A 13,641-nucleotide genomic window follows, 5' to 3' on the forward strand; every position below is an offset into this window, starting at 1 on the left:
ACAAGTGCAGTATGGAGTACCTCAAAGCTCACTACTATGGCCGTTACTTTTCACGCTTTACATATTACCCCTGGGAGATATCATAAGGAAACCTGGTGTTAGTTTTCACTGTTATGCTGAAGATACTCTCTCTATGCTCTATATTTCTTTGGAGCCTGGAGAAACATACCAATTTTAAAAACTAACGGAATGCATAGTCAATATAAAAAACTGGATGATGAATAATACTGCTTACTATTACTATATATAAGAAACAGAAAAAAAAATACATAAAGACTGAACAAATTGGTATTGAGTGCCGTCAAGATTATTGTTATCGCTCCATCTGCTCTACACCTACAATAGGTAGATTAAAGCATATTGTCCGACAGACCCACCAGAGAGCAAATCTGTCACTGTCTGCTTCTGATAACATCTCCTGTCACTCCTCTCAGAAACATTCTGACTGTTGGGAAAAAGATGTGATTTGACAAGTTTCCAAAATACACCCACTTAACTCTGATGCTCCTATGCAATTGTAAGAGCAGAGCAACAGAAAGCAGGAAGTCAGTGTTTTTCAGATGTCCTGGATTTTTTATAGACAGGTCGATTTTGATTTAAAAAAATAATAATAATTATTCAAGTCTCAAGCAGTATGATTATTTCATTATTCACTATACTATTTATTATTAATATCTCATTTATGTTTTCGTTTGGCTCTAGTTTTGTATTTATTGCAGTTAATATGAAAGGGTTCATGTGGCAGGTAAAGCCTACCAGAGAAATGAATAATCAAACGTAAAATAAAACATAGCCCACTATCACTTTAAGAGCCGCGGATCCGAATTACTGTTACATGCATATTTTCATTCTCAACACTTTACATTCATTTATTACATGACCGACGAAGGTATACACAAATAATCACCTTACACAGCATCTTGAAACTTTTTTGCATGTATTTGACTGTTGAGGCGCGCACCTTGAGCTAAATGATGACTTTACATGTCCATGTCCTGTTCTGTTCTATCTCTGAGCGGATATCTCTTCCTAAGTAGCAGTGCAAGTTATCTTTTACGTTTTTAAAATAATCAATATACTGCGATAAATCAAGCATGTCCCATTTTGCAAATGTCACGTTACATGATTTTACTGAATTGCACAGGAGGAACGAACGCATAGTGCTGCATAAGGGGGAGGAATGGCGCGCAATAATCATTTTATCTCGATTATTGTATTTTCATAATCGTTGGAGGCCAAAATCGAATAGTTTTTTCAATTAATTGCACAGCCCTAACATTTTGGCATTTCAAATTGTTGCCACAGCTCACAGTTTAAAAGTCAAAATGAGTAAAAATCGCAATACATTGAGGTAGTAAAACCTTGCAGCCCCTATATAAGGTGTTGATAATGTATTGTGTGGTAGGAATGTGTGGTACCGCAGTTCCAGCTGCTAGAAAGCAGGTGTCTCTGTTATTTCTGTTTCAGTCATTTATTTAGTTTGAAGCTCAGGTGTGTATGTTATCAGAGTGTTCCCCAGAACTGAACAGGAAGTAGCACTGCACTTCTGTTGCTCCTCAAGCACTCATCTGTCCTCAGTGATTCATCATCCAGCACATGAGAGGGACATCTGCGTTTTGTCTGAACCCTCTCCAAACACAACCAGAGCCCGAAGAGAGAGAGAAGAGCGTGATCTGTAAACTAATTACAGCAGGTGGCAGATCCAGTGCCATTCATCACTAAGCTACATTTGGGAGAAAACAAACTTGGATAAAGAGAGATCCATTTGAAAACACATGGGTTGGTTTACATGACAAGATGCCCAGAAGATTTACAAATGAGCATTGTTTTACAAATGCAAGCGACTGTTCAACTGAAATGACACAGATTTGCTGTGATATGTTGTGTCTGGAGCGTCAGGATTCAGCTGTGATTATCAGCGAGGTGCCCAGCATCGATCTGTTCTCATTAGCTCTGATGGATGTCTTTGACGACCTCTCCTCAGTGAGTGAGGTCACTGCGGTCCCATCATGAAAGCTATAGGAAATGCATTGCAAAAAAAAAAAAAAGGTTTCTCTTTACCTGGGATGACTTCAAAAAAGAACTTTGCGCCTTCCTCCCCACTGCTGGGATGTTCGGTGACTCTGTTGCCAGGTAGGAAAATGGTGCCCTAGAGGAACCAAAAGGCCAAAAGAAATTAGTCAGACACAAACTGCTTAGGAAAGCAAGACGTACGCGGAAAATATATCACAGCAAGAAAAAACCTTGGGTGCATTGGAGAATAAGATGCTAAAATGTGAAAAATCCCTTTCTTGAACTTATTTCTCATTTATATATTTTAATTCAGATTTTGATTGCTTGATTTAAGATCTAAAATTATATATATATATATATATATATATATATATATATATATATATATATAATGTCGTTAAAAATAAAAAATATATTTAATATACACTTTTTTAAAAAAAAGCCCTGTTAAAAGCTATTACATATTATTATATATTTTAAATATATAAATAAATTATATTTTCTAAAAAAAAGTATGTATTATTTATATAAATATAAATAGCTACAATAAAATGTTTATTTTACAATGTATAAACACACATACATTTTGTTAAAATGAAAAGCTACAATGAAGTCAAACTTATTTTCCTTTACATATTATTTAAATATGAAATATTTACAGTTTAATATCATATATAGATCTCAATTCTTTTTCAACATAATTATATATTCAATTTAAAAATATATTACAAATATAAATATCTTTCATACAATATATGTCTGGGAAAAAAAGCATTTAAAATTCGATGTTGTTTTGTCTAAATATTCTATTATATTTATAAATGTGTATGTATAGGAATTTATTATAATATTAATATAACATTAACTTTTATTAGGATGAGGTATGTCCATGCTGGAAACCATCTCATCATCTAGACATTAGCTGGAGTCAGAAGGCAGAAATCAGTTCAGGGGTTACAGATGGATCCCTCGGGGGTCTGTATTACAGAGCTCAGGCGGCATTAGAGTCGACAAAGCTCTTGTTATCGTGGAGAAATCGGATCTTAAGCAGCACTGCGACTGCTGTGGGATTATAGATCAGTGTTTGATATGCTGGATGAACTGCTGCTTTAAATAGACCCAAAATCAGCACAGCACACAGACCATGTTACAACCACCAGCGGACTAGTAAAGCAGCCTGATTTCCCCCACTGCTCTCATCTCTATGTCTCTTTATCCTCCCAGCATCTCGCCCTCCACTATCAATGTTTTCCTTTATCTCATATATCATTCTATATTTGTCATTTTCTTTCATGCTAGACCACTATCATGCAATTGTACAGAATGCAGTATGTATACTGTGGACATTATGCATATATTATATAGTATTCTGTATAAATATGCTATACATCAATTCTATGCAGCAATGCTGCCGGGCCAGAGCTCATCTCAAAAATATTGAAAGGGACCATCCAGACTTTCATTAGCGTCAGAAGCAAAAGCAAATGTCTGTCATAGTATGGGGGTCCAGCAGAGAAAACAGCATGGGTGACTGGCTTATGTGCGAAGGTACCATTGACATGGAGGCATATATTGGGATTGTACAGAGAAATATACTGCCATCAAGATGATGTCTTTCATGGGAAGTCCATGGTTATAAGATCAAGACAATGCCAGCTTCATTCTGCATGTGCTACAACTGCGTGGTTTCGTAGAGAGTGAATGTGTTAGACTGGCCTACATGCAGTCCAGATCTGTCTCCAGGAGAATCAGACAGTGACGATCACAGACTGCTGAGCTCCTGAAGTCTTGTATCAAGTGAGACTGGGCAAAAATTTTGCTTGCAAAACTTTAACAATTAGTATCCTCAATTCACAAACAATGAAACATTGTAATAAAAGGAAGGTTGATGTGACACAGTGTTAAACGTGTCTCTTTCCCAACTTTTTTGTAGTGTGCTGCAGCCATCAAAATTGTAATTTGTTCATATTTACAAATACATTTATGTTGGTCAGTGAAAACTTTGGAAATCTTTTCTTTGTACTTTTTTGTCAATTAAAAAAAGTTAAAGAGAATGACCAAATTAAATATTCTAGATTTTATTGGATTTTGAAGAATGTCCCAAAATCTCTGGAACTGGGGTTGTATATATGTTTATTTATTTGTTATTATTTCTTTCTTTCTTTCTTATATATATATATATATATATATATATATGCATAAAAATATACATCAATATTTTCAAAATTCGTATATGCATATAAGGTTTTAGAACCTAAAATGACCCATTTATTGCCAAAATTATAACTTAAAAAATGGTTGCCCACTGCTCCGGCTAAGTGTTCACTGCTGTGCGTGTGCACTTTGGATGGGATAAATGCAGAGCACTAATTCCGAATATGGGTCATACTTGGCCACACTTCACTTCACTTTTTCACTTTCAAAAGCACTAACCTAAAGGCAAATTAAAAATGCACTTAAAGTTAAGAAACAAGAATGATTTACAAGAATTATATTTGATATCATATCATATCATATCATATTTGTTATTAGTTTGTAACTAAATAAGCATCAGAGATGCTCGAGGGGGATTTCCCATCATTTTAATGATGACAGTCACACATGCTCAGATGGCACAATGAATGCCATTAACGCAACACGTGCTGAGCGATGTTTTCATATGCATCTTTATAGTAGCATTACAGGGGGCACTGGCACACTGGGGTTATTTATGGTATGCAGAGGAACAACTGCAGAGGTCTAAAGCAGTCACCTTTGAGGGAGAGTATTTCATATCTGCACTAGAGAGGGGCTTAAAAGGCACATTTTCATTGGGAGAGAGAAGGAAAACAGAGCTCAGTTACATCCTTATCTAATATCAGTGCATATGTTCAGTATCCAGTATCCCGACATGCCTGGAAACAGTGAGAATGTAGGATTCAGAGATTAGGATAGTTAACATAGCGGCTGATACATTAATCAAATCTTTGCACTAGAGCCTCGCTCACTGTACATTATCAAACCCAACTTTACTTTTTTCGGTTCTGTAAGGTTTGATTTATGAATTTTTATTTTTATTTTTAAAGAAATGCTTTACACTTTTTTAATGCTTTCTATTTATCAAAGATTTCTGAAAAATTATGAAATTGATAGTAAGAAGAAATGTTTCTTGACTGGCAAATCAGCATGTTTTGATTTTTGAAGGATCATGTAACGCTGAAGACTGGAGTTATGATGCTGAAAATTCATCAGCTTTGCCATCACAGAAATAAATGACATTTTATTATATATATATATATATATATATATATATATATATATATATATATATATATATATATATAATAAAATGTATATAACTATATATATATATAGTTAAATATAAATATATGTATTATTATTATTATTATTATTATTATTATTATTATGAATAACCTAAATTAGTATTAGAGATACTATAGAAATGTATGTCTAAATAATATAATATATTTATACATATTTGAATATATATATACACACACACACACACACACACACACCGTATTTTTCGGACTATAAGTCGCACCTGAGTATAAATCGCATCAGTCCAAAAATACGTCATGATGAGGAAAAAAACATATAAGTCGCACTGGACTATAATTTATTTCATTTATTTAGAACCGAGAACCAAGAGAAAGCATTACCGTCTACAGCCACGAGAGGGCGCTCTATGTCTTCAGTGTAGACTACAGGAGCACTGAGCAGCATAGAGCGCCCTCTCGCGGCTGTAGACGGTAATGTTTTCTCTTGGTTCATTTCTCTTAGTTCATTTCTCTCGGTTCATGTCAAATTAATTTTGATAAATAAGTCGCACCTGACTATAAGTCGCAGGACCAGCCAAACTATGAAAAAAAGTGTGACTTATAGTCCGGAAAATACGGTGTACATATATGTATATATATATATGTATATATATATATATATATATATATATATATATATATATATATATATATGTATATATATAAATATGTGTGCGTGTGTGTGTGTGTAAGTCATGAAGAAATCATAAACATGCAGCAGCATCCATAAATGTCACAAACCAGTTGTGTTTTTTTAGACTTCATGGAGTCTTTAAACCATTAGGATCAGTTTACTATGAAATAAGAGTAAACAAGACCTTATAAAAAAAAATACTTGGTCTAGATTGTACTGGATTGTCTAGATTGTACTCCGGGTGTGTGCTCACAGTGTGTTTGTGTGTGTTCACTGCTCTGTGTGTGTGCACTTCAGATGGGTTAAATGCAGAGCACAAATTCTGAGTATGGGTCACCATACTTGGCTGAATGTCACTTTCACTTCACTCTGCATGATGTCTGTTAAAACATCAAAATGCTTTACGAGATCTTGCTGACAGCACGTTCCTGATTAAGTCATGGAAACTGTACTTTCCACCCCCATTGGTGGGGCTCGTGAAGATAGCACAAATTTCAGCCCACAGTAAGGCAGGTCAACGGTTTGATGTGGGCAGTGGTTCCTGTTTTAGAACAGGAGCCTCGAGGGTGTGTTGGTAAAGACAAGGGCCTTTCAATTAAAGGCATTTTGTTGTCCCCAGAGGCATTCCATGTGGAAAACATGAAAAGACACACCATCAAAAAAGGCAGGGAACAAAACCCGGCCCATTCCAGAGCAGAAGAACCATGTGTCTTCCTTGGCTCACTTCCTTGCTTACTCTACACTTAGAGATGTGAAAAAAATTGTATGTGCTCTGGTGAACAACAACAATGATCATGATATATATAGTGAAGTATAGCCCAAAGCATTCTGTGTTTACTCATATATAATTTTTTTTTCAAACAAGCATTGACCTATATTTTTAAAGTTTACCACAGTAAGGATGCACTGACATTAAAATGTTGGCCAATACGATATAACATTTTTTACAGTTATGGCTAATATCTGATAAATAGAAGGAATTAAAATGTTATTAATATATATTGTTGTCATCAAAATAGGGGGAGGGGGGACTAAAAATTGAACTTTTTTGAGATCTGAAAAAAAAAATGATATATGTGTATTTATAGTAATATTATAATATACATAATGTTAACTTTTATAAGAATTGTTTATATATAATTATATATTACATAAATATAATATTAAAGTTCTATATTTTTTGTCAAAAAGTGTGAATATTATTAACATACTATTATAATATTAATGTAATTACATTAACTTTTATAATAATTCATTATATAATATTTAATTAAATAATATAATACATATGATATAAATAAATATGTTTTCTAATGATTTAACTTAATATAAAAGCATTGAAATTAAATTTTTTTCTAAATGTGTCTATTAACATACTATTACAATGCCTATGATTACAGTGTTATTAAATTAAAAAACGATTAACAGATAATGCAGAGAATAATACAAATGTAAAAATATAAGCATGAACAAACAAATTCCCAATTTTAACCAATTGCGATACAGTACCCAATAGCATTGCAAAATTAAGCAAATTTCTAATCGGGATGCCACAATTACGTAATCGTTCAAAGTGGCAATTAATCGTTGAAAGTCCACTTATGATATTCTGTACCCTTTTTTTCTTTCTACATGTCATCTTAAAGGTTTTTCCATTGTTTTAGTTTAAGTATAACATTATAATACCATTCTTGTTTTAGTTTAAGTATAACATTATAATACCATTCTTATTTCATACTTTTATTTATTATAATTTAAAGAAGAAACCAATCCGATGTATATTTGGCATCTGAGGCTTAATCCTATAGAAGAGCATTAAAGGTTATTCAATTAGAGTGTTTTCAGCTTATTTTCATATAAAAATAGGTCATGCAGTTGCATCAAACAATGGTAAATGGACTGCATTTATATAGCGCTTTCAACAGACCACATGGCCATCCAAAGCGCTTTACAATTTGCCTCACATTCACCCATTCACACACTCATTCACACACCGACTGCGGTGTCAGCCATGCAAGGCGCCATCCAGCTCGTCGGGAGCAGCTGGGGTTAGGTGTCTTGCTCAAGGACACCTCGACACTTGGTCAGGTGGAGCCGGGGATTGAACCACCAACCTTCCGGTTTGTAGACAACCTACATGAACCACTGAGCCACTGCCGCCCACAATGGTATAAACATCATTCAATGTAAATTGTGATTATTCTAATTAATAATCGCAATAACAATTTCAAGGGAGTAATCGATAATTATGATTTTAGTCTAATTTTTATGATTTTTTATGTCAATTTAAGTGAAATTAATTATATATAAAAAATGTAAATGTAAAAAATAAATAAAATAAATAAATTGTTACAATGGTGCTTATCAATGGAAAGCTATTCTTTCTGCCCACAAAATGTCATAGTCACAAAACCTACCAACTGGGCCTTAATCATTCAAACCAGTCAAACCTTAACCCTTGGTTCCCATGGTCATTGCTTTGGGGCAGCAGTTCGTCTCTCAGTAAGGTGTTGTACCTCTCTGACCTCAGGAGTCCTGGCTGTTTCATTGCACCATTATTAACACCTCAAGCCAGACTAGGACAGTTCAGACTTTGACACAACCAACCAGAAATATACAACATCAAAGACACTACCACATGCATTGTGGGTGATCTGGACAGCACAGGAGTGGAAATTGTGAGAAGAGGAAATCGCCCCAGATTGCTGTGCTACATTGAGCTGGGGCAGAGGTTAGCTTAATATCATCTCAGGAATTTCCCTCCCTGCTCGAGAGAAAAACAGAGAAGCAGAACAAAGCAAAAAAAAATGATTTGTTATGTCACTAGTGTTTATATTTAATTACATTTCAGTCCCCATGGTGCCAAAACGAAGTTAGCTTCTCAGTAAATGCATAGAGAGCCAACGGGTATGCGGGAATCCCACGTAGAGATGAAAAAGTCCAGTTCCAGAACAGATCAGAAGAGCTCGCTTTATTTGTTTTATCAACCAGCGGAGATTGATGGTAAATGACCAAAGGGACCAGGAGGAAATTAAACAAGTTACAACCCAGTACTTAGCCATGAAGACCTAAACGGTCCCATGGAATTCATTAAAGGAAAGTCATTTGCTGTGGAACGGTCCCATTAGGTGCACTTTTGAACAGTTAACCTTGACTTTTCCTCAGAAGGTTGCCCTCATGTCTCGTTCATTAGTGGCCCCTGTCTGTCCCGCAGCACTTTTTCACACTTAGAGGCCTTGTTTTCTCTCCTTTCTTTATTTCAGTTTTTTTATGCTGCAGTCTTTTGCATGCAGCAAGTGTAACAAATGTACCCATCTCCAGGTGAAATCAGCTGTTTATAATGCAAGTCTTTTTCTCCTTGCTCACAGAAAAATGGGACTGCAGCAGTAGAATGAAATAAACAGCCATTTGGACTGTGGCGAAGCATTAGGCTCTTGGTAATTCTGCTAGCATTAGGAAATATAAATTTTAAAATACAGTACACATCAATATTTTGTTCCTAAAAAGAGGAGCCGATTTTTGTACCTTTTTATGGAAAATAAAACATTATTATTTTTATTTTGTTACTTTTGCTTGAGGCAATTCTTGACATGCACGTCATGCACGTCCAGACAGATTTAAATTATATAGCAGAAATATAATATTTTAAACGTTTGAACTAACAAATGGTTCATCATTAGCGAATCCAAAACATACAGCTCAACAATGTAGCATGATTCTGAATGAATAGCTCTTATGAATCAACTCTTTTTAGTGAATTAAAAACAGTGCAACAGTGTAGTATGATTCAAAACAAATGACTCCCACGAACCAGCTCTTTTAATTAATCAAAAACATATCGTGCAACCAGGGAGTTTCGATTCTCAACAAATGATTCCTATGAAGCAGTTCTCTCATAAAGACAGATTTGATGTATATAATAATTGAAATATAATATTAAAAACATTTGACGTAACAAATGGTTCATCATTAGCGATTCCAAAACATATAGCTCAACAGTGTACGTAGTATGATTCCAAAGGAATGACTCTTATGAACCGGCTCTTTTAAGTGAATCAAAAACTTACAGCACAACAATGTAGTATGATTCTGAACAAATGACTCTAATTAACTGTTTTTTTCATACTATGGAAGTCAACGGGTCATTTTTAGGTGAACTATCCCTTTAATAAATGCACTGATGGTTAGTAATTAGAAGGTTGTAGGTTCAAGCTACACTAAACCATGACCACTTTGCCCTTAAAACCTCAGGCTACTCCAGACAGACTGTTACAGTTCCAGGAAAAGCTAATTATCGGAAGATTTCTCCACTCACAAAAATGAAGCAGTCAATAAGAACAACCATTACGATCTTGACAACTTTCAACTCAGATATCAGCTACTTAACCAACTCCTAAAACTCCAGGGCAGCCGCAGGTAAACATCATTACCCTCACCACAGTTTGTGCTCGTCTAACACAAAACAGGCAGGAAATGAGCTAGTTTGCCAGGGGTATAAATCAAACATTAATTCTGAAATGGACAGCATCCATCTAGTTGTTTTGGCTGGTCACAATTGAGTTGCATGCCAAATGTGTTTCTCTATTTTTTGTTGAAATTTGTTCTGTGCTGCTGAGGAGACCAAACCTAATTACTGACAGAAATATTATAAATGCTTACAATGGCAGACCTGATGGAATACCTGTAGATAGGAGGTCTACAAACAAGCAGACTGCAGCAGTTCAAAAAATGTGATTAACCTCAACTTTCCATTACCTACATCCTGACCAATGTACGATTTTCCCCTGTGAGATGCTCTACATACAGTATCTGGCAGCAGAGATATATAGGCCACATAACCTATGTGTGTGTGTGTGTGTGTGTGTGTGTGTGTGTGTGTGTGTGTGTGTGTGTGTGTGTGTGTGTGTGTGTGTGTGTGTGTGTGTGGGAGAGAGATTTTTCAGTTTTCAAGCAAAAATAAGTAAATAATATTTTTTTCATTCAAATGAAATGAACTAAATGCATCCTTGCTGAATACATAAAAACAAAAAAACTAAATAAATTAATAGAAAAAATAATCTTACTGACCCCAAACTTTTGATCAGTAGTGTGTGTATATGTATGTAACTTCAGACTTTAGTAGGTAAAAATGAAAGGCTGATTTTGAGTTTTTGGAAATAAAAGGAAAGGTACTACATTGAAATGACTCACTTTTGCTTTAAAGTGCAAATGTATTTGTCATTTCCAGCAGTCCAGGATTTTATAGAGCCTAGTCCACCAAAAAACCTTACTTTCTAAAACTACATTTATTCAGTTAGCAAACGCTTTAGAATAAATGTAGCAAAAAAAAATGTATTAGTGCGTTAGGCTAAATGCACATAAACTTTCTGCTGGAAACCCTATACTTGAGAGTTATCTTAATAAACCAAAATAATTTTCCTTTTGTTAGCTCTAATGGTGGAGATTTTATGTTTTTAAATATTTATAGTTAATCAGCCAACATAAAATTGTATGATTTCTTCAATATTAAAATGTTTTCAGGTACGTATACTGCCTAATATTTTTTTGGAAAACACAAAACCTACTAGCATCCAAAACAAAAAAAAGACTTAAGATATTTATTGGATCCAAAAATCAATGTTCATTTAGGTTGCGGGAACAGAAAAATATTATTATTTCTTTAATATATATTTCAGAGCCCCAATTTTAAGCAATAATGGCACTGAGGCAAAATGTTAAATTGCCAGCTAGCCTAGCATACCAATGACCAATCAGGAATAATACGAGAGACACAAAAAGCCACATGATTCATTTTAAATGAGCTATTTTCTGGTTCAGCTTTGCTAAGAAAATCCTGAAGCTGCTACAATATCTCCGAGGTGTTTCATCTTCATGTTCATTGATTGGTTGTTTTCAGTGAGGTACAAATTCACTCTGAGCACAAACCTGCTCTAGTTGAATCTGATCTTTTCATAGCTCACAGTCCAAAACAGCAAAGATTGTGCAACTTTGTACAACAGTATCCCTTAGGGTTAAATAGATTGGCTACCTTCACCTTTTCCTTTCCTCTAAAAAAAGCTTAGTGTGCGGCTTCAATGCCAACTAAAACAGTGCTCCTTACAAAAAAGCACAAGAAACTTGACTAATACATACCACAGCCACCGCTAACGTTAGCATGTTCTTATAATGATGCAGTACTCTTAACAACAACTACAAATACAAAACACACAGAAATACTGGACAAAATGTTCATTACTGAATAAAATCCCATCTTTCCGGAGAAATGCAGACTGAGGTTGCCTTATCTTTTTAAATAGTGTACTTTGTATTAGTAAAATACGTATACATGTTTGTGCTATATTGCTTTAATTTTTTCACCCTGCAATATTATTTTAGAATAAATGAAATACCATTTAGGTATTATTAAAATTTAGAATAAATTGATTTACAAAAAAAAAAAAAAAAAAAAAAAAAAAAATGTTTTTGTGTTTTTGTCCTTTAAAAAAATATGATTACAGAGTTTAAGTACATTTTTTATGAAAATGAGAAATGTTTAATTAGCAAACATGTTAAACAAAATAAGTTTTATTTTAGATCTTATGTTCAATTAACTTTTTTTTTTTTTTACTATAATACAGAATACTGAGATTGCACTCTTGACATTCTGAAATGATTTGTCCAGTGAAAGCAAACTCATTTAAGATCATTAGATTGTAATGTAGAGTAGTTTCAGTCACTAAGTGCTTTTTAAGGCCAATTAGCCAGCTTGGCTCAAAGATAAAATGCAAATAATCTAAGAAGGACGACAAATGCAATGGATTTAATTCCTTTGGCCAGAGCTTTATGCCTGAGCACTGGATGCTAATTGCTTCTAAAATTGGTGTTCCACCATTGTTTGCTACCACTAATAGTATCTATGAACCCTAGATAAGGAGGAAAGTAAACTCCCTCAAAGTTAAAGTGAACCGCAAAGGCAGTTCAAGTAACCATTCAAAAAATAAAAATAAAAATAAAAAAACAAATTCCAGAAAATCCAAAATATAGATCAGTTTGTTTCTTCATCTGGACAGCTTTGGAAAAATTTAGCATAACATCACTTGCACATCAATAAATCCTCAATGGTGAATGGGTGCCATCAAAATGAGAGTCCAAACAGCTGATTAAAAATATCACAATATATGTTTCCATCCACCTATGCCAAGAAATGCCAAGATGCGCATAAATAAAAAAAAAGCATAAAAAACTTATGCGCACATTTGAGTAGGATAAACTTTTTTTATCCAATAAGATATAATGCACATAAACTATTATGGAAACACATTTACTGAATAAATGCACATTGAAAAAGTCATGTGACTTTGCGCTATGAGACAGGATAATTATTATATTCTTTGGCTTCTCCTAGTTTTCTAAGTGATATTTAGTGCCAGTTTACCAGGAAGTGACGATTTATTCTCTTTGACTCGTTGGATGGAAACAGTGCTTTATCTGCAAATGTTTTAAGCAATATTCCAGTTTTGCGCATAAGTTTAATTTGAATCTGTGGATGGAAACAAAGCTAATAATCCACAAGTAACGCACACAACTCCAGTCAATTAACATCTCATGAAGTGAAAAGATGCATGATTGTAAGAAACATTACGATGTGTTTTAACTTTAAACCATTGTTTCTGGCTAAAATATGATTCCATAATA

At 34.2% G+C, this 13,641-nt stretch overlaps 1 protein-coding gene across 1 annotated transcript in view; it reads right to left on the reverse strand.

Annotated features, from left to right (window-relative positions):
• Positions 1–13,641, reverse strand: part of LOC132116997 (rho GTPase-activating protein 24-like) — an 84,928-nt gene that overhangs the window by 61,261 nt on the left and 10,026 nt on the right. Inside the window, exon 2 of the mRNA XM_059525962.1 lies at positions 2,062–2,149. Within this exon, the coding sequence (XP_059381945.1) occupies positions 2,062–2,149 (88 nt within the window). The remainder of the gene's footprint in view (positions 1–2,061; positions 2,150–13,641) is intronic.

This window comes from Carassius carassius, chromosome 36 (assembly GCF_963082965.1).
Source record: "Carassius carassius chromosome 36, fCarCar2.1, whole genome shotgun sequence".
Taxonomy (NCBI): domain Eukaryota; kingdom Metazoa; phylum Chordata; class Actinopteri; order Cypriniformes; family Cyprinidae; genus Carassius; species Carassius carassius.